The sequence below is a fragment of the Pelmatolapia mariae genome, linkage group LG16_19 (assembly GCF_036321145.2).
Source record: "Pelmatolapia mariae isolate MD_Pm_ZW linkage group LG16_19, Pm_UMD_F_2, whole genome shotgun sequence".
Classification (NCBI taxonomy): Eukaryota; Metazoa; Chordata; class Actinopteri; order Cichliformes; family Cichlidae; genus Pelmatolapia; species Pelmatolapia mariae.
Genome location: NC_086241.1, coordinates 58443349 through 58471109, shown reverse-complemented (window position 1 = coordinate 58471109; position 27761 = coordinate 58443349). Strand labels below are relative to the sequence as shown.

At 41.4% G+C, this 27761-nt stretch overlaps 2 protein-coding genes across 2 annotated transcripts in view; both read left to right on the top strand.

The window, feature by feature from the left end:
* LOC134644995 (glutamate receptor ionotropic, NMDA 3B-like) overlaps window positions 1-3730 on the top strand; it is an 82580-nt gene extending 78850 nt beyond the window's left edge. The window contains exon 12 of the mRNA XM_063498210.1: window positions 716-3730. Coding sequence (XP_063354280.1) covers window positions 716-1673 — 958 coding nt within the window. The 3' untranslated portion in view covers window positions 1674-3730. The remainder of the gene's footprint in view (window positions 1-715) is intronic.
* Window positions 3731-7645: 3915 nt separating this feature from the next.
* On the top strand, window positions 7646-27736 carry LOC134644998 (phospholipid phosphatase-related protein type 3-like). The gene is made up of 9 exons (XM_063498211.1): window positions 7646-8109; window positions 12703-12806; window positions 13265-13450; window positions 15841-15970; window positions 16701-16896; window positions 19234-19291; window positions 21433-21606; window positions 22435-23256; window positions 23680-27736. The coding sequence occupies exons 2-9, from the start codon at window positions 12726-12728 to the stop codon at window positions 24631-24633; spliced, it is 2601 nt and encodes an 866-aa protein (XP_063354281.1). The 5' UTR covers window positions 7646-8109; window positions 12703-12725; the 3' UTR covers window positions 24634-27736.
* The last annotated feature ends 25 nt before the right edge of the window (window positions 27737-27761 follow it).

The window sequence follows — 27761 nt, the reverse complement described above, 5'->3', positions numbered from 1 at the left end:
AAACTGATTATTTTACTTCATAAAAATAAAAAAAGAGAGCATGACTTTTTGTTTTTGGGAGGCAAATGTTTATTTGTTTTCTTGCTTTAAGTTGGATAATAACAATAATATGAAGCAGCAAGCTAAAAATAAAGCCATAAAGACTGGAAATGGAGAGAAACGGCTAGGCAGACTCTGTCCAAATGCAATAAAATCTACTTACCAGCACCTCTCAGCAAAGCTCAGTAATTAAAGCCGTTATATCTTGTTTAATCTGAGCTTGGCAGCTGCTGACAGTTTCATATGTACAGTCTAGAGCCTTATCAATCTCATCATCTAACCCTCTGCTAGAAAATGAATAAGCATATTTTGCCCAAACGTCAAACTATTTTTTTCTTAAATAATCATATTAGAAGCAGGTTAGACCGTCCGTGCTACTGTGGCAGATTATTACATTTCTATGACTTGATAACAAAATTAATTGTGAAGGAGATATTTTTTTTGTGAAAGTCCTGTAATGGGTTTAAATCTTTTATTTAATTTAAAAAAGAAGCCCTAACAGATAAATTATAATTGAGACAAAAGATGTAGTGTTAAGTCAGATAATATCACTACAATCGACATTTGGTTTACTGGGTATAATTATCCTATATTATATATAAAAGTCCTTGCATTGCAGTACAGCATATCTCATTCTGTGTATTCCCTTTGCTGTGATCTTTCTCTCTTTCACCAGCCCCTCCTCTTGTATCTCGGAGAACTGCACCCTACACAGGAAACAGCATCAGCCTCCTCCACCATCCCCTCCCACGTCAGCTGGGGACACGGGCAACTCCTCACCATCCAATGAACCCAAGGAGAAACGCGTGCACTTTGACCTGGAAACGCTTCACAGCTACCGCCTGCGCACACACACCGCCTCAGTGCGCGGCAGGCCTGGGATGGTTGGCCGTCCTGGACTTGGCCTGGGAGGGTTGGGGCTTGGCAACCTGGGGAGTTTTACTTCTCCTCCACAGATTAGCCTCCATGTCAACGGGGGCCCTGTCTCGACTCTGGCTTCCACAGGTTTGGTGCTGTCTCCCATGGGAACCAGAGGTGCTCAGACCAGCTTATGGGAAGGGGAGCTCCAGGAGTTGCAGGCAAAGATCGAGATATTCCGCACCCAGCTGAGAGAGGCTCTGGCTAGGAGAGCTGAGATCCAGAGCAGTCTGGAGAGAGAGAGGAGTGGACTGGTACGCAGGGATACTAGTCTTGATAGGGACAGGGACAGACAGAGGATACAAACTATTAATACAGACAGAAGTAGCTCCACTCAGCCCAGGCTCCCTGAGAGAGACAGGACCAGCCAGCTGCAAACCCTGAATAATCAGCAGACTGGGCGGGCTAACCAGTCAGGTGGGCCTGGGACTGTGGAGCATGGGAGAAGTAGCCAGTTAAACACAGTTAACAGTTTGGACAGAGGCAGAGCCAACCAAGTGCGCCCTGTTAATACTTTGACAGGAGAAAGGACTGTCCAGTCGCGCACTTCCACTAGTTTGGAGCGAAGTCGAGCCAACCAACAAGGTGCTGGAAATACAACTATCCAAACACGGAATACTTCTAGCCTGGACAGACAGAAGGCTAACCTATCACGCGCACTGAACACTTTGGAGAGGACAAAAGCTAACCAGTCGACTGTAAGCAGTGAGACTTGATTAACTCCTGACCTGTAGGACTGCAACAGGGTTAGTGAGGTATTGCTTGCATAGCCGCGGGAAGATGGCTTTATTGGTATGGGTTACATTTATGTGGCGTTTGCTGAACTATTACAGTACGTGTTTACTCACAATGTTACTTACTGCAACCTAATAATTTTCATGCTGAGAATTATTTCCACACTTACTTAAAAATGCAACTAAAAATATTTTTCTGCAAGTGAAGAGCTGATGTCATCCATGAAATATTAATTAAGCAATGTAATATTTAAATAAAAAGCAGAACATAACCCCATTAATATCCCAGCATACCAGATCCGACAAACTGAAATGGGAATCCAGAAACCACGGTGCTTACTGTGGAAAACAGTAGGTCACATGAGGAATCGCTGTATGAACTATAATAAATCAAAAATGTGGTGTGTTGTGCTGGCTGAAAAGCCCTACAAGCACATATGGATAATTGCAAAAGCACAGAAAAATCACAGTTAACTTTAACCAAATTGAATCAATCCACATACACATCCAATACATAGGATAAGAAAAAGAAACAAAATAGCATATTTCAATTAACCAATATAATAATTTCCTAAAATTATGAATAATGAAAATAAAAGTGTTGCACAGTCCCAAAACAATTCTCTTTTGGGGCAACAATCCAGATCCCATGAAACTGAAGCAAGCCTTACGTGCACTGACGCTTTGCATCTTTGCTTATGTTGTTCTGCAGTAGATATACCCAACGAGTCAAATACTTTTTTTGGATATTTTTATATGCTTCTCTCCTGTTACAATACGTCACTTTGTGAGATGGTAATTCTCCTCTGCTAGTAACTTTAAAAAGACAAACTGTTTTTGAATTTGCAATAATTTGAAAGTCTGCAGAGTGAAATAGTTTAAAGCCATTAAACCCAAATGTCATGAAATGTTTAGTTAAAAAAAGGTGACTTTCCCCTGACCCAGTGATTAAAACACATAAGGGATTTCAGCTTCAGCTTCAGCTTCAGCTTGTACCACAAATATTAGCTCTTAAGGCCACGGAAGGTCTATTAAAAAGATGCAGTCAGGACAATGCAGGTTCTAGTGTTGTGTTTTTCTAGTTTGGCCAATGGTAGAGCTGTTCATCTCAGCCTCTGCTGAGTTTTTAGCATCTTTTTTTATAAGCTGCCTCACGTGACTACACCACCTTTATTAAAAGTGCAATACTAAATCAAAAACCCCTTTAATTTTCTGAATCGTGTGTCTGGGGTATGGGTTTGGAATAAATATATCCACTATTTTTCATTACTAAAACAATCATGTAAAAAACACTGAGTGTGGATTGCAATTTACGCAGTACCTGCAGATCTGATAGGTGAGATTTCATCTTTTTAACATATCTTTGAAATAGATGTATGCTTTTACACATTTTCTTCTTCACTTTTTTTCTATAACGTAAATTAAGTTCCATGCTTTAAATCAGCCATTGGGAGCTATGAAGATCTGAGGTTCTTCAGAAACTGGCTGCATGTGGGACTCGCTTTCAGTTACTCAGTCCACCACTGGATGGCACTGAATCCCTGCTTCCTGCGGCTATGGACACTGGCGAGTGTGTGGATTCAGGTTTTAATCCAGCAAAATGACAAACAGATGAATTTAAGCAATCAACTTCTGAAGAAACAATGACAGACAGAAACTGAATATTGCCATGCAGTTCTCATGGAGAGCAGAGGATCTGGGAAATAAGGTTTTACGAACTCGCTCCAGCACTATACAATGTAACGACACCTAACTGTATTGGGATAGTCAGTCTTGTGTGTCTCTCGGTTCTTTAAGCAAGCACTGGGGATTTGACAGCAAGTTTAAGAAAAAATTGATAGCAGTGAAAGTTAACATGGCTGATGATGGTACTGGTGTACATTTAAATTTTTCAAAATCTGGTGTGGTGTGAAGTGGTTGTGTTCACATCCCATGGTGTCTATGAGGAAAAAAAACATTTTAAATCTTTATTGAGAAAGAGCTTGTTGTACTGGATATTTAAAGAAATACTTTTAAAATTACCCGTCATAAAAATTATATAGGGCATATTATTGAATTTTACCATAAATGGTCATTCTCATGTTTTGAAATAAAAATTTATATACTTATTTTTCTGGCATTATTTCATACTTTGAATGGAAACAAAGGATAGCAAAAAATGTCGAGCTTTTCTTATTATTTAAGGACAGGAAACAGCAGTAAACACTGTAAGCAAGTTACTTTAATGGATTTGAACTTAGTCAACCCTATTTAATTGTTTTTATTATTTAATGCTTTTTACAGATAAAGCTGCTTCGTCCTGTCGCAAGTGTCAAAGTGATTAAAAAGTTCAGAACCAAAAATGCCAATAAAAAAAACTTTGTAATCAGGAAACAGCATTTTCTCTAAAGGTGTAAGAGCATAGCAGCACATCAGACTTAACATGTGTTTTCTACCAATTAGTTTTATTTTAGAACAACTATCCGGTGTGAGTAAGCATGACCCAGTAAATGATTAGCAGGTTCTTAAAGGATTGTTGGTCTGTTTGGCATCATTGATGGACAAAAAATAAGTAGAATCCTATATATATTGTTACTTTTTGGACAGTTTTTACTGACCAAAATTTTTATCTCAGAGGACTTTTTATACCTTCTAGTTTAATGGTCAGGAGATCCATCTTTCTTTCTGTACTGATAGTCTGGGCTGTCTGCCACTGTGGTAAACAAAGCAGTAAACCTGCACTCTTTCCTTTTAATGTGCCACAGTGTTCCCAGTCCTCCATTAAACAATGACGTTTTGAGGTGTATCTGATCTCTTGATAGAACTGTTAAAATGTTAGTAGCAGAAGGCCATTTTAGTCACAACAACAAATGCATTAAGAAGAACGAACACTGACAGCATAGGACTGCAGAGTCAAAGTCAAGCTGCAGAATATATCTGTTCTATCAAACTAACTGAACAAATCCTAACCACTGTGCCTCTGCTATAGCAAATTATTACCATGGAGCACTTAAGCATTTGATTTGTGTGAGAATTGTGGGTGATTATGATTTTTGGCTTGTCGAAATGTTGATAAAATGTGAACACTTTGTAAGCCCTCAATCAATATCCTTATCACATTTTAACATGCTGGAGCCAATAACACAGTGAAATCCTCCTCTTATCTGCCACAAGCCCTATCAAAGTAAAGTGCAGTCTGGAAACACAAAAAGAGCACAGAATCAATGGTATCACAACCTAAGAGACTTGTCAAACAAATGCCAGTGTTCCTGAGGCTACTCAAGTAAAGGTTTAAGCACTACTTCACCTCAGGGTATAATGGCTTTGTTTAACTTGTCATGTAATGACAGCTCTTAGCCACACAGTGGCACTTGAAGCTGTCCCTAAGCACAAGAGCATAGACTGTGGAGTGGCATTACCTGCACAGAATGACTTACCACTGAGGACATTATGTTGACAGTGTGACAGAGACGTGCACTTATTTACTTTTGGGAAAAGAAAAGCCACCTTCAGTGAGAGTGCATCCTATATTATGTGATTATCTCTGCATCCCCATGTTCATTTGCTAGTCAGCCAAACATCAACCACCCCATGAAGCGCTGGCCTACATAACATGCCAAAACAAATCACTGTTTCAGATTTCTCTATTGATTGTCTTTCAAATTACAAGGGAACACAATCAGAGCTATATTAATATTCTTTTAAAATCCCGTTTGCTATTTGACACTGAAAATTGAGTGCTTATATGAAACCTGACACTTAGTGAAGCCAAAGCTGATATTGATACCACAACTGTGTAACACAGAAGAGCAATAACAACTTGTGTGTTGGTTGAAGGAGATGATAGATAGATGGATGGGGGCAGGCGCTGATTTAGTTCCACTACGTCGACCACGCTGGATAAAGTGAAGATCAATCTTTCATTTTCTGCACTCACATGGTTGGATTCTCCCTTATAATAAAATAAGCATGGCCTCTGTGTCAGGTGTCTTCAATGCACGCAGGGTAAGCTGAATAGGTTGTTTAAAAAAAATCAATCAGAATCGATTTGTAAAGTTGGGGTTTGCATGGATGGATGGGTAAATGTGCTGGCATGCAATGATAGAATTAATATCTTTCATGTGCACTTAAATTGATCGACATGAAAGTCTGCATTTACTGTATTAACATGTGTATGCTATGTGCGCACTGCAAGAAGCTCTGTGCATGCATTAGCCATGTAAACATGCACATGCGCTGCAAGTCTGGGTCTGAATGTGCACACACATACATGTTTGTATTTGAACAGAGATGGTTGCCCTTTCGCTCAGACGAAATAATTGGGTCACATGTGTGAACACCAGTCGAGGAAAATTTTAATCAAACTTAAGAATCCCCATTGTACATCCCCTCCAGCAATCAATTACCATCCAACTGGGGTTAATGGTAAAGAGTGCTGATAGCGCACTAACTCCACTAGAGAAAATGCAATTGTGGTGATGTGTGGCTTTCACAAGTTCTATAACTGTGTTCATAATTATCAAAATTCACCACCTTGAGAAAAGTGTAAGTGTCTGTGGGAAGCAGAAAAGAGCGTTCAAGCACCTCCACCCCCCTCCTTTTAGTGCTTTGTGTAGTGGGTAAATAGGAGCCAGAGAGTGTGAGTGATGAGTTTATTAGCTCCTGCCAGCTGTGACCAGCCCTTGGGTATTATTGGTGGGTTGGTTGCATGGTTTGTATGCGATGCTGTTTAGGTGGGGGCTTCAGGCAGGGCAGGGGGAACAGGAGGGGCGCATGGGGATGGAGGCGGAGACGGGGGAGTACCCCATGAGAACCAGAGAAACTCCCTGGCAACTGGAGACAGGATAAACACTAAATGGGGCGCCCCCATTCACCTAGCACCAAGCAGTGTCACACAGCCAAATGACAGAGATTGAGAGAGAAGGGGTGGGTGGAGGGGGTGCAAATATCTGAATGAGTGTAAAGCCACTGGAGGCTGGTCAGCAGGAGACTTCCTGAACTGCACCTACTCAAATTAGTCTGCCACGATATTAACATATGGGATGCCAGTGTCCCTGAATGTATCACACTTAATTATTGACCTGCCAGACGTGGAATAAAAGAATTTCTGTCTTTAAATTAGTGAAGGTGTGTGGGTGCTGTGGGTGTGGATGGTTAAGTTCAGTTTCCACTTCCACGGAGAACTGATAACCGTGAGAGCAGAAGACTACAGATCTCTTAGAGAGCGTCTTTTGCAAGCACGTGTGCCACCGACACAACACATGCACGCACGTGTGTACGCACAGCCGAGTCTTTGATGTTAATTGCCGCAATGTCATTCATGATGAGTCAGTAAACCAGAGGTGTCGGTAGAGCTATCACAAAGTGCGTGAGCGCGTGTTCACGGTCCTCACCGCACCGGTTCCTTCAGGGGAATTTAAATGCACCACGGTGGTCATCCGCCTGCCACACCCTTTAGAGTAAACAAAGGCGGACACAACTGAGCCACGATCCTTGGGCGATGACCGAAAAATCTCAGGGCCAACAAATGACTCTGATGGTATTTACAGAAGCACGGGGCGTAGCTGATGCTGAGCCTTAATCATATTTGTTTGTGAAACGTGCTCGTTCTAATAGATTAGAGGTTATCTTCCAAACCGCCCCCTCACTTTTACGCACACATGCGCAAGTTTCGTGTGCTCCTCTCACACACTGCACACGTACACATACCAAAATCTACCCCTTTGTCTTGGTCGCCTCACGGCGGTAGCCCCGTAACAGGAATTCAGCGGGGATAGAAGCAAGTGTGTGGACCAGACTGTCTCCTCCCCCCACTGTAAGCGCACACACCACGATTCTCCTCCCCCTGTACCCCCTGCTCGCCCCCCACGCCTTTGTGTGTGTATGTGCGCTCTGTGAGGCTGACTGCGTAACCCGAAAACCCTGTGACGGATGCTGTGCATTTAAAATCAGATTTTATTTTTTTAATTTTTGGGGGGAATTTCTTACTTATTACTGTTTTGTATTTTGTAAGAAAGGGGGAACCTGTATGGGCAAATAAAGGGGAGGAACCGGGTGGACGCACGTGAATCTCTCACTTTATTCAAAGCCAGGAAATTTAAAGGAAAGGAACGCGTTACCAGCAAGTGCGGCAAATTGGACTTTCCACCATCAGCAACCCTCCTCTCTCTCTCTCTCTCTCTCTCTCTCTTTCGCCATCCCTGCTCCTTCTCTGTAGGTCTCCTCACTTACTTCCATCATTCCTCCAACCTCCTATGATCCCAGAATAGCCTCACGGCGGAGCTCTCTCTAAATATTAGTGAAGGTTTTGGATTTCGGGGTGACTCTGGAGATGGATTAAAGGGACGGTGCACCGCAAAACTGGAGCAGCACGCACGACCACGCAGAGGGGGAAGGGGGCGACGGGATTCGGTGAATTCGCGGAGCCCCCGGGACAGAGGTGAGTGCTGTCCGGTAGTATAGAGGTTCTCTTCTCCCGTACGCAACCCAAAGAAAGCTCAGGAACCTATATGCTTCTCCTGCTGGCAGGAGCTGAGAGGCGACAGAAGAAAAATTAGCACATGGTTTTCACGTTTCCATCGTTGATGATATCATACGCAATCTGCTGATTTCTGCTTGTGGAGGAGTAACTGCCCAGTGGTCATTTTAATATAGTGTTTAATCAGATTCTGGTTACTAGAGCCTTCAATAGATTATCTAAAACAAATGAAAGCTTCATTTTTTTAATCAAAAAACACATGATTCGTATCCATGAAAGATGAAATCAGTATCACCGTTTACATCCATCTTAATTTATATTATTAAGATAAAGCTACATTTAAAGGACGGCTGTTTCTTTCGCTGTAAAAGCAGCTAAGTTAAACTGACCAAGGTATAAAGTCGAGCAAATAGCCCTTTGCGTATCTCTGTTTAAGGGCCCTGCAGTGGACATGGCTTTACATTAGCCAACACAGCAACTTTATTGCTGAATCCATGAATACAGTGAATGGAAAACTGGTGAGCTGTGGTTCTCCACTTCATATTCATCTCATTAATTAATTTCCAAGTTCATTTTTGTGAAAACTACGCATGAATAACGAGTAGGGAGACACCACAAATCTATGTCACTATATTATTCTGTACTGTCCTGTACTCTTCTACTCTGAATAATAGTGTAGTAACTATAGGGATGTAGGGATAGCAGACATACACGGATCAGCCATTACTCTAAAACCACTGATGATGAAGTGGTTTAAAATCATTTTGCTTTGCTTAGAACTGGATCCTGCTTCTGATTTGTCTTTCTTTGGCATGTGCCAGCCCCTTCAATTAACCCCAAACCCCCTTACCTGCAAAGGCACTCCCCAATGGCAGCAGCCTCCCTCAGCAGAGCAGTACCCTTCGGCAACTGCAAAAGCTGCTCAAAAACAGCCCAAGGAACAGTACTAAGAGCCCAAAGCACCAACCCAGCTTGCAAACTCCCCAGATCACATTCCAATTCCCGCAACCCACAGAAATCCACCGCCAATGTTCTGATACCAGACATCACAAGAAACTCTCAGCGGTCAAGAGTACATGCCCTGATAAGTCTGACATTTTCTGGCAGCACAAGGGCGGTGTGTACAGTAATAGGCAGGTGGTCTAATGTTGTGGCTGATGCTGTGAAGTATGTGAAAAAAATTCCCTTTTGAGAAATAAATTGCTGGCTTTGATTTTTTGTTTTTGTTCCCATTTGATTCAATTTACTCCCCACCAAAAAAATCCCTCATCTCATGAACGCTACTGAATGACTCCCCTATACTGTTCTATTTTGTAGTATAGAAGTAGGTTATATTACAGTGCTTGAGTGATTATTTATCAGTCAGTAGATAGAAAATAAATTTGATCTGATCACTAACCAGTTAATTGTTTTAGATATGTTTTTACCAAATCTCATTGCATAGCCAGTTGGCTTAATGTTCATCAAAATGAGACGTGATGATGCCAACCTGGGCTCTGGGAGGATGTAATGGCCAATTTAGACAAAAGACACAAAGATAAAACAATAAGTTCATTCTCAGTTAATTCAAATTGTCAGCCAGCACTCTTTTCTATCAAACAAACGACGACAGGATGTCTTTTTTAGAAGAATTAAGCTCAGTTCTCCAAGAGCTTTTACAAATATACCATAATAGCTGCCCTGGAGGATTTTATAGTCACCCAAGACCTTGTCAGTACTGTAGGTTTATCCTTTAATTTGTCACCCATCCATACATTAGCTCACTATCTTTAACCCCACCCCTGTGCTGATGCTCCCTGAGTCATATATTTTCCTCAATGCCTGACAGACTGTTTCTGCATGCCATGGGCTATACAACCCACTTCATTCACAGACATACACACAGACAAGATGTACACAAATCGCTTAAACTATAAACACACTCAGACACTTTGCAAGCACAAGCATAGCAGCTCAAACTACAAACAGTGCAGCCACACACACACACACACACACACACACACACACACACACACATAAAAGATGCGCCTCAGAGGACGAATGCTGGTGTAATAGATAAACGACCCCCATTTCTTCAGTCAAGAGGCTCATTCGGTGCATGTTTGTGTGTGTAATGTGAGTTGGGGTGCGGTTTAAGTGCTGACTGGAGTAGGTCACTGAGACCAAGCTGCTGGGCGAGTGAGACCCAGACCCTAGCGTCTTCCTAAGCTGCTTTTAGCTACACTGAAATCCATCCATCCCAATATCCCCCCCGTCTATGATCTTCACCCCCTTCCTACCCTCGCCACCAGACATACAAATACACACACTCACACAGAGAGACACACACACACATTTGGCTTTTTTTGAAATATTTTTTTTCTTTGATCTGTGCTTATCTTGTCCTCTTCTCTCGTTTCCAATACATTTCTAGCGGTCATGGAAATTAGACTGTAGAAGTCTTTGATTCTTTGCGCCTTACATTGCCTCAGGGTCAGGCCCCCCCTTATCTTCGAGAGAAACAGAAAAAAATAAAAGAGGGAGGAGATTAAAAAAGGGAATGAGAGAGGTGTGCAGAAAGAGGGACAGGTGGTGAAACGTGAAATGATGGAGAAGGGTGAAAAGGCAGAGATGGGGATATGCTGAGAAACGATACAGGAGAGACCAGCGAGACAGAAACAAACAAGAGCTCAGCAGAAGTACTGAGATGTAGAAGGTGACAGAGGTAGAAAGACTTACAGAGGCCATGACAGCTTTCAGAAAACGTGAGTTTGTTGAAGGGTGATGTGGATGGTATTTTTGGATTCAAGCTTCACAAAAACCTTTGGGTCTTCTCTTTTAAAGTGGACTATTTCTGTGACAAAGAAGGATATTACAAGTACAAAATGTTCATACCTTCATTAAAGACCAAAGCGCTCCACTGAAACTCATTTGGGAAAGCATAAATCCATTCAGTTAGGTCAGCAGGCCTTTGACACAAGGTGCAGTAGATTTGCATATGGGGCCACTAAGCATGTGGCCACAGGCCAAATCTCCACATTCATCATATTAGTCAGTGCATGGATTGTAATGAAGATAAATATGGATAAAACAAAGGCAAAGTAACATATAGGAACAGGAATGTTGGTATATAAAGAACTACTCACAAAGAAAAGAGGTCAAGAGGAAAGTGTTAGTAATGTGGTAGGGAAATGAAACCGATTGAAAAGGAGAGATAAGCAAAATGGGACAAGCAGAGCCAGGAGAGAGGGAAGATTGAGAGGGAGGGAAAGGGAGAATTGGGTAGAGGACAGAGAAAGAGGGGACAGGCACTTATCAGGGGGGAATGGGGTTCTGTAGAGAGAGCTGTGAATATTTAACTCTGTTTAGTTTTCCATTCCTGCCTTTGGCGTTGGCTTGTCTCTGAGGCCTTTTGATTGCCTGCATGTTACTGATGGAAGGTGATATCTCTATATATGCACGTCTATAATTTTGTGGGGAAGATTAATTTCTAATGAAATTATTCTAAATACTAAGCACCTGAGTAAATGGTAACTGGGCTTCTTTTAGGAGAGGCTTTTTTCAGTTAATCAATTCATTCTAATTCTTTTCCCCTATTTGTTTATTTTCCTAGTGACATAAAAACCACTTTTCAAAATATGACAGTCTTGTGTGTTTTGTTGTCTCCCTGCATTTTTGGGTGGCTGCAGCTAAGGAGATTAGCACGACAACAGTCGTGCTAATCAGAAGATCGGTGGTTCAAACCCTGGCTGCTCCTGTAGTACCTTTAGGCAAGATGCTGAACCCCAAGTTATTCCTGATGTATCCATTGGTGTGCAAGTGTTAGACAGAAAGCACTTCAGCATAGAAAAAAAGTGCTCGTGTGTATGTGAACATACACCACCTTGCATTTAATTATTAGGTATTATTAAGTTCTGGCTCTCTTGCACAGTGTCTGTTTTGTCTTGCCTTCCTCCTGCAACTGGTCGAGCCAGATGGCCACCCCTCCCTGAGCCTGGTTCTGTCTGAGGTTTCTTCCTGACACTGGGAAGGGAGTTTTTCCTTCCCACTGTCAACAAGTGCTTGCTCATAGGGAGTCGTCGGATTGTTGGGGTTTTCTCTCTATTACTGTAAGATCTTTACCTTACAATATAAAGTGCCTTGAGGCGACTGTTGTTTTGATTTAAAAAGCACTATGTAAGAACCAGCCCATTTACGTGTATTCAGACAAAGTCAAAATAACAACTTTGGATATTAAGTGTGCAAAAAATTAGACTGAATTATTAAATGTTTCTGTAGTACTACTGCATTGCTAAAGCAACGTTATACCATAACTGCATAGAATACCTTTAATGTCTGTGTTTTTTATTAGTACAATACTCTAACACTCTAATGCTTTCTAGTTCATACAGAAAACTTTGCAGCACCAACCAGTCTTTGACAACTTTTTGACCTGCTGTTTCATTCATAAGCCAGGGCCTGGCAGACTTTTGAAACATCTTTTTGAAGCTTTAGATTGATGATTGATGGTGGAAATCCATGAACCTGCTCTGAAACTCCACTCTGACATCTCTTTGCAATCTGTTATCCCCACAGGCTGTGACTGGTCCCATCCCAAGATGACATCCCCCAAAAATAAAGCCAAGAAGAAACCACCAAAAGACAGCATGACACTGTTGCCATGCTTTTATTTTGTAGAGGTATGTGTCGCTAGATCAGATGCATGAATGAGTCACCTTTTTAAAATACAGATGCTTGTTTGACATTTCTCACTGCATTTATTGAATTAGTCCCTACTGAATCATTCCCTTTTCTGTACAATGATACCAATAGTGAGTGCCTTGTGTTGATTGCATTTGGAGGCATCTGACATCTGTTGTAAAGCAAGCAAGACGGGTATAACTTGCCCTTTTGTGTGTGTTTGAAAGTGTGTATTTGTTTGTACTGAAGATGAAACATTGGATGAATCACTTTTTCCAAGCAAATATTATCTGCGAGTCACTCTTTGCTATGTCCTTGGTCGCATTTGTGTGTGTGTGTGTGTGTGTGTGTGTGTGTGTGTGTGTGTGTGTGTGTGTGTGTGTGTGTGTGTGTGTGTGTGTGTGTGTGTGTGTGTGTGTGTGTGTGTGTGTGTTCGTGTGCGTGCATGCATATCCAGCTCCCCATCGTCCTATCCTCCTTGGTGTCCCTTTACTTCCTGGAGCTGACAGATGTTTTGTCCCCGGCGATGGTGGGCTTCCGTTGCCATGACCGCGACCTCTCCATGCCCTATGTGGAGACAGGCGATGAGCTCATCCCTCTGTTGATGCTGCTGAGTTTGGCCTTTGCTGGACCTGCAGCTTCTGTAAGTCTATATGACACACATGTGAGGATCATTTGGGGTGCTAGTTTCCTGTGTTACCGAGTCCCAGAGTTACTTCAGACCAATTCATGGATCTCCATTGGATTGTGTATAAAAATATCTATCTATCTATCTATCTATCTATCTATCTATCTATCTATCTATCTATCTATCTATCTATCTATCTATCTATCTATCCATCCATCCATCCATCCATCCATCCATCCATCCATCCATCCATCCATCCATCCATCCATCCATCCATCCATCCATCCATCCATCCATCCATCCATCCATCCATCCATCCATCCATCCATCCATCCATCCATCACACCACAATATTGCCTGTATAAAAATAGGTTACATGCTATACTTTAATAAACTATTCTATACTAGTCATACCTAATAAATAGGTTAAAATTGAAAAACTTTCTTTTAAGCATATATTTCTATGGCATTCAGTGCAATTACTATCTACAATCTGTGCAGTACTTCCTGCTTACACTCACCAGACACTTCGTTAGGTACACCTCTCTAGTATCGGGTTGAAACCCTTCTGCCTTTAGAACTAGTTCTTAATGACATAGATTCAAAAACATGCTGGAAACATTCTTTAGAGAAATTGGTCCATGCTGAAATGATAGTATCACGTAGCAGCTGCACATCTATGATCAACTCCACCGCATCACAAAGGTGCTCTACTGGAGACTGTGTGTGTATCTGGTGACTGTGGAGGCAGTTTGATTGATTTTGCTTCTTGCTTGGTGGTTATGGGTGTGTGAATATTTTGTGTGTTTTATGTTTTCTTTTTATGTGACATTTTTGTGATCTTCTGCATTAAACCTGCCAAGAGACTGCAGATGTAAATGAGCTTTTCAGGTGCAATGCATCAAATGGCAACATTTATCTTAATATTATACATGGTCCTGTTTTAATTAAAAATAATGGGTACACTGTCTGAACTGCTGAGAAAGGAAAGATCCATGCTTTCACATTGTTTACATCAAATTACAACCCCACCAACCAAATGTGTAACACAGCAGAAACTGAGACTCATCAGACCAGGCAATGTCTGATTTTAGCGAGCCCGGGTGAATTGTAGCCTCAGTTTCTTGTTTTTAGTTGATGTGAGTGGCAACTGGTCTTCTGTTGCTGTAGCTCATCTCCTTCAAGGTTTGACATATTCACATTATTTGAGCTACTGTTGTCTTCCAATTAGCTCAAAGCAGTCTGTCCATTCTCCTCTGTCTTCTGGCATCAACAAGAAATTATCGTCCAAAGAACTTCCCTTCACTGGAAATTTTCTCTTTTTTGGATCGTTATCTGTAAACCCTAAAGATGTTTGTGCAGGAAAATCCCTTCAGTTTATCAAATACTCATCTGGCATCAGAAACCATGCCAAAATCAGAGACATTTTAATAACCTTTCTTCCTCATTCTGAGTTCTCAGTTTGAACTCAAGCAGGTTGTCTAGACCATATGTACGCATGTAAATGCATTGCTCAATGCTTTTATTTGCCATGTGATTGTTTGATTAGATGTTTGTGTTAATGAGCAGTTCTGTAAAACATTTTTGTAATTAAAAATATTTTTCTGCCACAAGTTTATCCATATTTAGATATTATGTAATATAATTTGACTTGTTATAGTAATACTCTGGTGCCCTGTTTCCAGACATCCAGTTTCTGTTGGTATTTTGGGATTGTTTTAATTTGAAAATTGATTGAAAACTTATTAGAGCATGATTTACAGGCTGAACTAAAACAACATGTTAAATGAACCTAAAAGTTTGAGTAATAATTATATTTAGGTTTTCCAATGAGCACTTAATTAACATTTAATTAACTCCTTATATGAAAGTGTTGATTAGCTCTACCAGAACATAATCCTGTCACAGATTCAGTGACCTATAATATGTCTGAAGCTTTGAGGGTTTGTGAGTGCTGCACATATACATCCCGCAGATACACTTGTGCATATAGACAAATGCATAGATCACACAAATGTACAGCTTGTCAAACACTCACAAAGCAAGATAAATGTAGACACTAAATATATACCTGACATTCCCATGCACATCATCGAACACGCCACAGGCCCTCCAATCAATATGCACACTCACACCCAGACGCACACATTCCTAATCCTTCAGCAGACCTCTCCAAAACTCATCTATCATTCTGACTGAAAGTGATCACTGTTCAATAGCACCTTTGCTCCATTCGCTCTACAATGCATTGTTTCCCATCGATCACAATATCTTGTATCTGACAATGATAGATTCAAACTTTTCAAATCTTTTTCTTTTTCATTTACTCTCTTAGTCGTTTGAAGTGTAACGAAGAAAGACTCCATATCTTTTATTCTCCTTTTTTTCTCTCTCTCTGTCTGCAGATTATGATGGGGGAAGGCTTGATGTACTGCATGCAGTCCAAACTGAAGACTTGTCCAAAGTCAGAAGGCAGCATAAATGCTGGAGGCTGCAGCTTCAACTCCTTCCTACGCAGGACTGTGCGATTCGTCGGTGCGTATAACTGCCAGTCCTTCGGAGTGTTTGGGCTGCTTGCAGGAGTTAAGGCCACACTGTTATTCAAAGCACACTTAGTTACATGGTGTAATAGTTCAGGACAAATCATTGATGGGCATCTCTGAGGACACATGTGAGAACTCTATTTTTCTATTTTTTTTTTTGTATTGTAACTACCCAAACAAGCAAAATAAAATTAAAATAGTCATATTAATACAATGAACAGTTTATCAAACTGAGGCCAATGGAAGATGCGTAGGTTAAATTTTGTCCTTTATGCAAACCACAAAGTTAGAGCAAAATGCTGTTGTTCTTAAGATGAATATCAGTTTTAGCTCTGACAAATTATTCATCCTTCTGAGCCTGCAACTTTATCCCTGTTTTAGAGTAGAGAAATAAGCTAATTACATGCATTAAATGAAGGGTGGCTTAAAATGAAAAAGGCATGATATCATACTCTACAGGAAATATCTTGAGGCTGACTTTGAGCTTTGAAGTGAAAACAGTAATTAATTCACCTTGCCAAATTTCTCTGTCTGCGGGAAAGCTTCAAAATGTGACAAACTGAAGGCTTTTGGTGTCACTTAAGGTCGGAGCAAATTAAGCATAGTTTGCGCAACTACACACATTCATAAATGAACATCTCAATGTCCGGAAACCACCAGAGGCTTTTAGTTCATTTACTGAGGTTGCCTTACTATCTCTTCCTCTTACCTCTCTCCCTCAGGTGTTCATGTATTCGGTCTCCTGGCAACAGCCCTGGTGACAGATGTCATCCAGTTAGCTACTGGCTACCACGCCCCTTTCTTCCTTACTGTCTGCCAGCCTAATTACACGGCCCCGGGAGTGTCATGTGACAACAATGCCTACATCACACAGGACATCTGCATGGGCAAAGACCAGTATGCTATTATGTCAGCTCGGTAAGGCATTGATTTATAACTAAAGGAGAATAAACACAGAATGTCTCCATCTGCTTAAAATCAAAATTTGCATCATTGCACATATAAAAACAACATAAACGCTAATAAGACAAACAGATTTAATGAAGTCGTTAATGTAAATCATCAGTGTACTTGTACAGAGTCTTACCTGTCTTGTCAGCGCTCTGGCTCCATGGTCTGTTGCCTTGTAATAAGAATAAGGCAATGTTGTGCTACCTAGTAGCACAAGGAAAAATGACAACTTATTGAGGGGATAAAAAGATAAAAATAGATAGAAATGGTTGCTTAAAATAATAAGGCTTTTCTTTTTAATAATGGATTGCATTTATATAGCGCCTTTCGAAACCCTCAAAGCGCTTTTACAATTCCACTATTCATTCACACACTGGTGGAGGCAAGCTACAGTTGTAGCCACAGCTGCCCTGGGGCAGACTGACAGAAGCGAGGCTGCCATATCGCGCCATCAGCCCCTCTGGCCATCACCAGTAGGCGGCAGGTGAAATGTCTTGCCCAAGGACACAGCGACCGAGACTGTCCGAGTCGGGGCTCGAACCGGCAACCTTCCGATTACAAGACGAACTGCCAACTCTTGAGCCACGATCGCCCCTTAATGGCGTACTTGATAGTAAAGCCAAATGTTTATTTGTATAAGAAGACCTGCCACTCAGCTGCAGAATCTCCCTCGCTAAGTTTGGGTTTTGTAAATGCTCTTTTGCAGTGCAGTTCCTAACAAGCAGACATAGGCTAGACAAATAAGCTCCGATCTATGGGTATGAGAGGCACTAAGCACACACACACACAAGAAAGATTATAGCTAAATAGAGTTGATACAGGGATAATCCTTGTAGTACAAGTGCATATGTTAGTACTGCTTTACTTGCCGTGACTCTTATTGACACAATGCATTCTACTTGCTACTCACCTCAGTGTCTAAAGGATTAGCAAGACATGTTCTATAAAACACTTGCAGTTTATGCCAAAACTAACATCATCTTAACCTAAATATAGTTCCAGCCTTGATCCTCAAATTCATCCTTTTCATCTAACATCACGTCATTATAGGCATGCCCACCCAGAAGGCAAGATGTGTGTTTTTTTCCACTGCTTCTCAATTATTTGTGTGTGAAAATACTTCTCCTAAACCTGCTCACAAGAACAGTGGAAAAATCTCACCAGCACAGATTACCAATGCTCAGTCATTTACACTGACACAGAAATAAGGCCTGATTAGATTAGTCATAACATTTTTAATAATCTAACAGTATTATTGGCTTGCCACTACTGCCCTGTAACTCCGACTCCAAGTGAAACTAACAACCGGTGGATCGGTGTTATATAGCTTGCTAACATTACAACCGACATTTGCTTTGACAGTGAGCAGTTTCATGTCCTTTACCTCCCAAAGCAGCAATAATGACACATCCAGAGCAAAATTTGCACAACGTAATGTGATTTTTTTCTGTACTTTCATCCTGTTGGCCGTGAAAGTGAAAGGGTTGTTCAGAGAGGAATCTATAGATCAGTAAATTGCAGCTCTGGCAGAAACTTGGCTGGGGGGTTTCTTTGTTGCTAGAAATACCACAGAGGCTCTTGCATGTGGATTGATGTGTCCAAAACGGGCAGTGTGTCTACATTTTTTTTTCTTACTTTGAGAAGTGATCGCAATATTCACAGACAGAAACAGAAGGAAATTTGACAGGCCTGTGCTGGAGTTCTATGGAGTGTCCAGTGTTGACCTGCATGTTTGAATGGTGTCCAGGGCTCTGTGCCTGGAGGGCAATATGACTGAAATCTATTCATAAAATAGACCTTTGGGCCAGCCAAAGTGTATTCAGACTCCAGGTCTAAAAGAAAACATGGCCTTTAAAGAATACTCCTTAAATTTAGCCTGAAAAAAGTGGGAAACGATAACACAACAGCAGAAGTTAAGGGCAAACACAAGATTTCTTTCATTTAAAAAAAATAAAAAATTAAATAACATTTCTGATTCGGTATTCCTAAATTAAATTTGACCTCAATTCAATCACTCTCCCTTTAATGTTCCCACTAATGCCCAGTGGTATTCTCTTTGTGTTTATTAATGTTCACATCCAAGGACACGCACTCAGTCTGACAACTCTCAGTCGGGCAGACACACAGGTTTTAATGTCAAATGCAATCCTGGCATAACAAGAGCAGCCGCGACAGTTTTATTCAGGTTTATTCAAGAGGCAATAAACGCTCTCAGAATACACAAAGCCTTTTATGAAAACAGGAATCTCATTCTTTTTTTGTCTTTACTCTTCCGCTTCTAACTCTCCCTTTTTCTCCCTTTAGGAAAACATTCCCATCCCAGCATGCAACGCTCTCTGGCTTCGCTGCTGTATATATCTCTGTAAGCACTCCCTTCGCCTTAATTGCCGCATGTGTTTGCTTAAGTGTTGTGTATTTGCATGATGTTTGTTTGCTTGTGAATATGCGTGTGGTTTATTTGGTGCTTTTTTTATGAATAGCTGATTCATTGCAACTTTAAAACAGGAGAAAAACTATATACAAGGTAACCATGTTTAGTTTGATACTTTTTCTAAAGCCTGAATGATACATTAACATTTTGTATCCTTGTCCTAGCACAACAATTAATTTTGTTTCATGATAACTATCCAGAACTTCCACTAATTCATAACAAACATTGCTGGCATCATACAACTTGTATGATCTACGAGTTTCAACTGGAATTAACTGCCATTTGAAACATAGTTCATAGATTTTCAGATTGCATATTATCCTCAGGCTGGACACACATCTGACTCAAATAAAAAATAACAGTAACTGTCAGATTGAGGTCAGGTTTGGGGGTTCATTGTTACGTTCTAGTGGATATTTTTGCCATTCTGCAATCTGGCACTGACTGCAGCAGTATGTGAACTGTACGGCAAAGTAGCACTGTCATTTTTCCACAAGGTAACACCCTCCCACACACACACTCCTCCACCAATGGCTATTGCAAGCTACTGGCCATATCACTGCTGCCTCAGTGAGCCCTGTATGAGCTCATTAAAGCTCACTGGACAGATTTCTGACAAGATAAGGCAGGGGAGATGGAGAAAAGCAGCTGTTGGGTTTGTTAGCACTACAACATGTTGTCTGATCTTCGTGCTGATGCCAGGTCATTTTTTTTTTCAGTTCTGGTCATAACTGTCCAGCAAATTCAGACATTCATGTATTTATTGTGTTCAGTATAAAAAAACTTTTCTGCTAAATTTAACTGAAATCAAATAAAGAAGGCACCTAAGGAGATTTCTCCACAAAAGGCAGATAGTTGGTTCAAGAAGTGCCGAGAAAATCTGTATCGAAAATAACTCTCATCTCTCCAGGCTGACAGATTTTCCCTCTTGCATCAAGAAAAGCAGGATTTTTATGCACAGCACTAGATAGACAAGCTTGTTAGAAAGGATATTTTTTGCAAAGCCTGCATTCTGTCACTCAGCTGTCCTCCATTTTATATAATCGAAATATGGTGTGCATGCAGAGTATGCGAATGGCCAGTAACTGTAAATATATTTTCCCCCTTTCACATCCTGTCTTTCTCACTCATCAACTTTGCTTTACTGCCAAGGCATTTGAATTCTAAACTACTTTACCACTTGAGCTAAAAAAGAAATATACAAATAAGATCAAAATAAGTTCATTTCCCTTTTTCAAGACAATATGAGTTATATTAAAGAGAATGCTTCGAGTAAGATGAGCTGCACAGGAAACAAGTGCTATTGTATAATGGATGTCTTTGGAATAATTGTTATTAAATATGAATCTATATCTGCTTTACTTTAGCTTTTCTTAGTACAAAGGCGGATTAAAGGAGGAAAAGCCTGTATCTTTAAAAATACTTTTTTAACATTTCAGTATCTTAACTGTACAGATAAGACTGAAAAACTTTATAAGTGCTGATCATAGACTGTGTTGGCAAAAGTGACCGCATTTGAACAGAATGGTCCAAGGAGCACATAGTATTTAATTAGCCTGTTAATACAATTTACTGCATAGCCAGCTGTATTAATTGTCAGGTAATTGAATTCAAAAGGTAGCAACAATGCACACATGCTCAGTTCAGCTTAAGTGGTGCCTAACAGACAGCTTGTGGCTATTTAACTGGCATCCAGCTTTAACCTTCACATCCTGGTTGGCTTCATTTTTCAGTCCTGGAGGTAACTCTTGGAGGTAATGGGCAAATTATTCGTCTTTAAGAATACAGCCTGGAGAGCTGTTTCTCCATTTATGTTAGGCTAAGCTCCAGACTTTGGCTTAATATCTAATAAACAGATATGAGTTTGGTATGGATATCTCTTCTAACTAGCATATTGTTTTATTATTAACCGGGTAATGAAATCTACATTTACACTACACACTGTAAAGTAATTGTCTATGTGCACCTGAGGTAAAGTTATCGTAATGCCTTTTAATCTTAATCCCGGGCTTCATATGTCTCAAACGTCTGCTCTTTGCTGATATACTGTGTGTGTTTGTTTCTCTCTGCAGATGTATTTCAATGCCAGCATCAACAGCACTACTAAGCTGCTGAAGCCGATGCTCGTCTTTGCTTTCTGCATGGCAGCAGGCCTCGCTGGCCTGACGCAGATAACTCAACACCGCAGTCACCCTATAGACGTCTACGTGGGATACGTTATAGGAGCCGGCATTGGAGTCTACTTGGTTAGTTCAACAAAGTGCACAAAAATATTTGCTCCTGCTTTTTTTCCCAATTGCTTTATTTCTAATAATAGAACTTGCTAAAAGAAATCTGAATTAATGAAGATGTCTACAAATCTTCTATTTTAGGCCTATGTTTGTGAATTAAGCATCAGCATGTGTTTGGATCCATTCAGGGATTTGTTATCCATGAGGAGTAGTTAACCATCAATATGCAGCAGGGTGGGAATGACAAAATGCACATAAATAGATTTTCTTATTAACGTGGTTTAGTTGTTTTGCTGTGACTGAACTGTCCCATTGTATTATTCTAACAGTATCACAGCATGTGCTAACAAACGCTTCTTTCTTTCATCACCTCTCCTCCCTGTGTGGCTTCCATATATTTCTCTCCGAGCATTTTTTTAACTGGCAGCCTATATATAGCCTTTTCTATTACGGAGGGAAGGGAGAGGGAATGAATAATCCGATAAGAATTTTCTGGAACAATTTCACACTTCGTTTTAAGAAAACTTGTCGTTGCCATTTTCCACGCTCCCCTCCTCCTTGCCTTCTCTGTCTCTCTCGTCTTTCACTTTTCAAGAGGGGGAGTTTTTCCCCTTGTCATTAAAGGATGAAGAGAGGGGTTAGAGAGGGATTCATGCTGACCTCAGGAGAATAGCAGGAAAGAGAGATGTCTATTCACGCAAACTCTCTCCACTAATATGAAAATCTAAATTTTCCCTCCTAATGATTAAAGAAAACACAATTTCATGCTCTAGTCTTTATTTAACACCCTGAGTGGTTCTATTTCCTCATTTATTTCTCCTTTGTCCCTCTGTCCCTTGTTAGGCTGTGTACGCAGTGGGAAACTTCAAAGCCTCGGAAGAAGATGCTCTGTCTTTACAGAGACTAGCTTCAGCACAGCAGAAGGATGGCCTGAGGGTGTTGAGTCAGAGGAGCCATGACTCCTTGTACAGGAAGACTCCCAGGGTGTCTGAAAGCAGGGAAGAGCTGGGGTTGGGATCTGGAGCACGGAGTAAGGTGAGGAGGGAGAAGGCATCCCTGGCCTCCCTCAAACGAGCAAGTGCTGATGTGGAGCTTCTGGCGACCAGTCGTCCCATGGGCAAGGAAACCATGGTAACCTTCAGCAACACCTTGCCTCGAGTTGCAAACGGCAACAGCCCCATCTCACCCTCAGAGGAGCCAGTCACCACCCAGCGTCACATGACGTTCCACGTGCCCTTCGACCCACAGAGGTCTCGGCAGCTGGTGTCAGAGTGGAAGCAGCGCTCGATGGAGCTCCGCAGCCAGAGCTCACGAGATGAGGAAGAGGGAGGAGATGGAAGAGATGGAGGAGGTGAAGGAGGCACAGCTGCAGGGGAAGGGGGCGACCAACAAATGCCGTCTTCTCTTTATCCCACAGTGCAAGCCAATACCACCACACCGACTGGAGCCAGGATGGTGGTGGCACCCCCACTTGTTCACATCCCTGAGGAGGCCTCTCGGCCACCTCCTGTTTCCCCTAAGAGTGCCAAGACCCGGGCAAAGTGGTTGTCACTCACAGAGGGAGGAGGACTAAAAGAGCCTGGAACAGGGCCCATTGCCGTATCGACTCCCCGTGTGCCCAACACGCAGCCCAACCAGCCTCCCAGCCAGCAAAGAGTCACACAGGTGAGGTAGAAATTAGAAAATGAAAGCCTAAAAACGATCACAACGATATTATCTTGAGCCATAATTTTTCATACTTTATTGTCACGTGGCATGTAGCCAATTCAGTTTAGACAGGAACGGAGATTTAACAGCTGCCATATGCTGTGTAAACTACACATCTATGATTTATTTTTGCTGGTATAATCAAAACAACACTGGTCGGAGCAATTTCACTGATTAGTTTCCAATATAAATCAGTCTCATAAGACTTCAAATGCTAATTATAACTAGAGTTAAATCTTCTGAAAATATTTTAGAGGTATATAATAGGTTATTATCATGCTCTGCCATGTCCACACCAATAAATGTCCCTCTTCCTGGATAGTTGTTGTGTAATTTATTTGCAGCTGCTCTTATATATGGATTTTTGTCTCTTTCTTGCAGGTCGTAGCCATGTCAAAGCAGCAGGGTCAAGGACCTACTACTCCTTCCACTAAGACATCAGAAGGCGGCTCCTCCTCTGGTCCTGGCTCCAACTGCTCAGAGTCACCATACTACCGGATACCATCTGATCGAGACAGCTGCACTGGGAGCAACCCAGGGAGCATCGCTGGCAGCGGGAGCATCGTGACAATCGACGCTCATGCCCCTCACCACCCGGTGGTGCGTGTGTCGGCCACTAATGGCAAGCCGTGGGAATGGAGAAACACCATCAGTGGCAACATGATGGCCGCTGACCCGACAGGTGACAAACACCGTGCCGCGCTGCAGCGACAAGACAATGTCAGTCATTACCGGGACTACAGGACACTCCCAGTGAAATCAGACTCCCTGTGCTCCTCCTCGGTCAGCTGCAGTATCGAAGGAGGAGCTGATCTGCCTCCCCCACCTTTTCCCACCTCCTCATCCCCTCTTCCTCCCCCACCTCAGCTGTCGTCATCCCCTATCCCACCACCGCTCCCTCAACCATCTTCCTCGCCCTTGCCTCCCCCTCCACCACCAAGCTCCTCCCCAATGCCTCCGCCTCCCATTCACCCCACCTCCTCTCATATGCCTCCACCTCCTCACCCATCCTCTCAGATGTCTCCACCACCCCTCCCATCTTCCTCTCAAATGCCTCCCCCTCCTCACCCCTCTTCTTCCCAAATGCCTCCACCTCCACACCCATCCTCTTCGCCCTTGCCTCCTCCTCCGCATCCCTCCTCCATGCCTCTACCTCCTCACCAGTCTTGCTCCAGCATGCTTCCTCCACCTCCCCACCCTGACTTACTGATAGACGGCCACAACCAGTCATTGTCCCGCACTTCCACCCTGCCCCGTCGGCCGTCTGTGTCCGCCCGAAGCCATGCTGAGCAGGAGCACTACTACAAGGCCATGCAGAACGAGAGGATGTTATAGTGAAGCGTGAAGACAAGAGACACCATTGTAAAATCACAGATTGTACTAGAGAAGGGAGGACTCTTCTCAAAGAGACACTGAAGAAAAGTAGGCAGCGATAGGTGAACAGAGTTTTATGACTTTTGGGAAATGATAAAGTGGTTTAGAGATCCTGGATATGGGATTGAGGACTAGGTGAAAGTCTGGCAGAATACAAACTCAGCAGGGGGAATCTTTTTTTTTCCACCTCCTGCATACACAAACTACCCACAGTGTTAGCTCAGCAGCCCTCACTGAGAAAAGAACAGACAAGAAAAGAAACGGATGTTAAATAGAGCAGGGAGAGAAATTAAAAACCCCAGTTTACCTCTGGTTTCAGCACGCACATCCTCTGTGTTTCAAAGGAGTCGAAGAGGCTGCAGCTGAAAGAGCTGAATGAATGGATTGGGATTTGCTAAATCAAGTTTCCCTTGAGATGGGGATGAGACTCAGAAAACAAAACAACTACAGGCAATACTAGCTTTTCTTGAAGTTGAATAACTGTTTGAGGTTGCCAACCATTACACACAGAGAATTTGCTCTTGTTACTAGCTATAAAAATCATCCTTCAAAGCATTCAAAAGCTATAAGGATGCCATAAAGTCAAGTTCAACCACAGGTTTAAGAGTACTTGCCAGTAGCAACAACTGACAAAACCACAAGTTCTTACACCTCCAAATAAACAAACCACATAACAAATTCTTAAATTTGACATCAGCCAGATGCGCTTGCATTTACCAGAAGAAGCAGATTTAGGAAACATTGCTTCTGGAAGGCAAGCAAGAAGGAGGAGAAAGGATGATTGGATGTGGGGAGGATCGTGCACAGTTGGGCACCCCTATACAGACGTCACTGAATGGATTACTGTAGCAAACATGAGAGGCAGTCAAGTGGAAAGAGAATTGTTCCTAACATGAAGAATGTGGCTGGACGCAGCACAGCAAGCCAGACAGACAGTCTGTCTTTTCTGTGCACGAAACCTTCCACGGAACGGAGCTTGAAGCCGCGCTAAGGAGATTAACGTGTTTATCAAACCATGCTAGTACACTCTTTGTATTTGGTCCTCTTGCAAATCGTAATAGTAAAGGGAATGTTAATGGAAAGCTGCCCAGCCAGTAGTGTGGCCCACCGTAACCTTGGAACAAGGTGGCTTCAGTAGGTACCAGTTGGATGGGCGAGCTGGCTTTATAGCTCAGTAAAAAAACATCCTTATGAGTAAATTTTAAGTTTTCAGGTCTTGAAAGTCTTTTCACTAGCATTTTGACTTTCACTTTGCTTCTAATTTATCAGGAAGAGCCAAACAGAAAGACCCAAATCATTCTATTCATAAATTACTAATACCTGCAAGTTCAGACTTCACCTATCCATTATCTATACCATTTTTTTCTTTGCAGTTTTAAGAGATTATCAACTATACCTTTTTACAATATGAGGCTAAATTATTCTATTTTATATTTAAAAACTTCCCAGTTAAAAAAAACAGCCAACCAGCACTATGATAAGCTAGGATTTCTTTGAAATAAATGTTGGTAAAACAATCTTAACGCAAAAATTCACTTCCTCTAGACTTTACATCAGCAAATGTAATTTTCTATAGCTGCTGTAGAACTATAATCTTCAGATAAACTATGGCCAACATGCATTTGCTGACAACCATATAATACGTTGGAAAGGCCCAGTACAACTGAGCAAGAGGGCCTTGAAGTGAGATTTGCCCACTGCACTGGAAAATGACTTCAAATCATAGACAGTTGTAAAGATGGATGCATCTACAGGAATGTCACCCACTGGTTTCTGAAGTCCAGTTTTGAAGCGTTTCACCGTCGCCATTGTGGTTGCAAAAAAAATAAAAAATGGATGTGATAAGGAAAAGCAGGCCATACTGTGAAAATGCATGCTCATTGAGGTGAATGTTGTTATAGTTTGGCAATATATACATAAAATTGAATTAAATTGAATTGAACTGAATCATTGGCTAAAGACTTTAAATTGACACCTCATTAGGCAATGAGCGTGCGGTTTCATACCAGAGATAATCATCTATTTTAAAACACAGAACAAGCAAAATTTACAAAACAGCCTTAATTTTTAATTCATTATGTCCCAAAATGAGTGACTGAGCCCATAAACATCAGTCATCCATCAGCTGATGGGCAACCTAAGATAGAAGTTTTTAGTTTTCATTTTTATACTGTCTCTGGTCAAATACAGTTCAGTGAGTTTAGGCCTTCAATAATTAGTTTACAGAAATGATATTCAAACCATATCGATAACTGATTAACTCCATTCAGCTAAAGAAAAAAATGTTGTTTGAGGATTTCATGAGGATTAGGAATATGTGGCGGGTTTTTAATTGGTTTCTCAAAAAAAGCACTCTCAATACACCACTTAGGGCTCTGGAAAACCGTGAGTGACGTTTTTCTTGATTAGTCAGAAGAGGCGGTGGTGTTATCAGTCAGTTAAACATTTCTTTAAAAAATAATAATTTCAGCCCTAATTATACACTTCGGAGCAAGATCTGTGAGCAGGAAAAGTAAACACAACTAGTTTTGTGTTCCTTCAGTGCACTCCTGCCCTTTCTTTGTAATTATACTTTTTTGTATAAAGTTGTTATCCAGTTCATTTTTCTGTCAGCAGATATTCTGTCCAATGACAAGTGCTTTATATTATGCCATTATTTGATCATACCTTAATCAAATACAGACTCAGACACACAGATGAAGTTGGTTTGCACCCATGCACCACAACACCTGAAGGATACATGGACTGATACTTTGTAAAGTAGGAAGAGGCTATGCTAAATGGAACAAGTTGTATTTTGTAGTGGCGCTCCTCAGGCGAGGAGCTGTTAGATAAAGTTGCTCGTCAGTTTGTGCTGCATGTGTGTACGAGTGTGTCCTTTTTTTATAACCTGACCTTTTGTGCTTCGAGTCTGCGATGTTACATTTTGACAGACAGACATGCCGGTGATCATGCCATTTTGACTGTAAAAATATTTGCCATTACTTAATATTATTAATACTTACTATTCCACAGTCCTCTTTTTTGGACTAATGTTTTCTATCTGTTGTGATGTGTAACATTAATAACCTCATTGAATAAAAAATAAG

What these genes read in the sequence shown, in the direction of transcription:
- LOC134644998 (XM_063498211.1), top strand. Translation starts at nt 12,726, where the DNA reads ATGACATCCCCCAAAAATAAAGCCAAGAAGAAACCACCAAAAGACAGC. An exon ending in CATGCTTTTATTTTGTAGAG is followed by an intron (nt 12,807 to 13,264) that starts GTATGTGTCGCT and finishes ATGCATATCCAG; the next exon opens with CTCCCCATCGTCCTATCCTC. An exon ending in TTGCTGGACCTGCAGCTTCT is followed by an intron (nt 13,451 to 15,840) that starts GTAAGTCTATAT and finishes CTCTGTCTGCAG; the next exon opens with ATTATGATGGGGGAAGGCTT.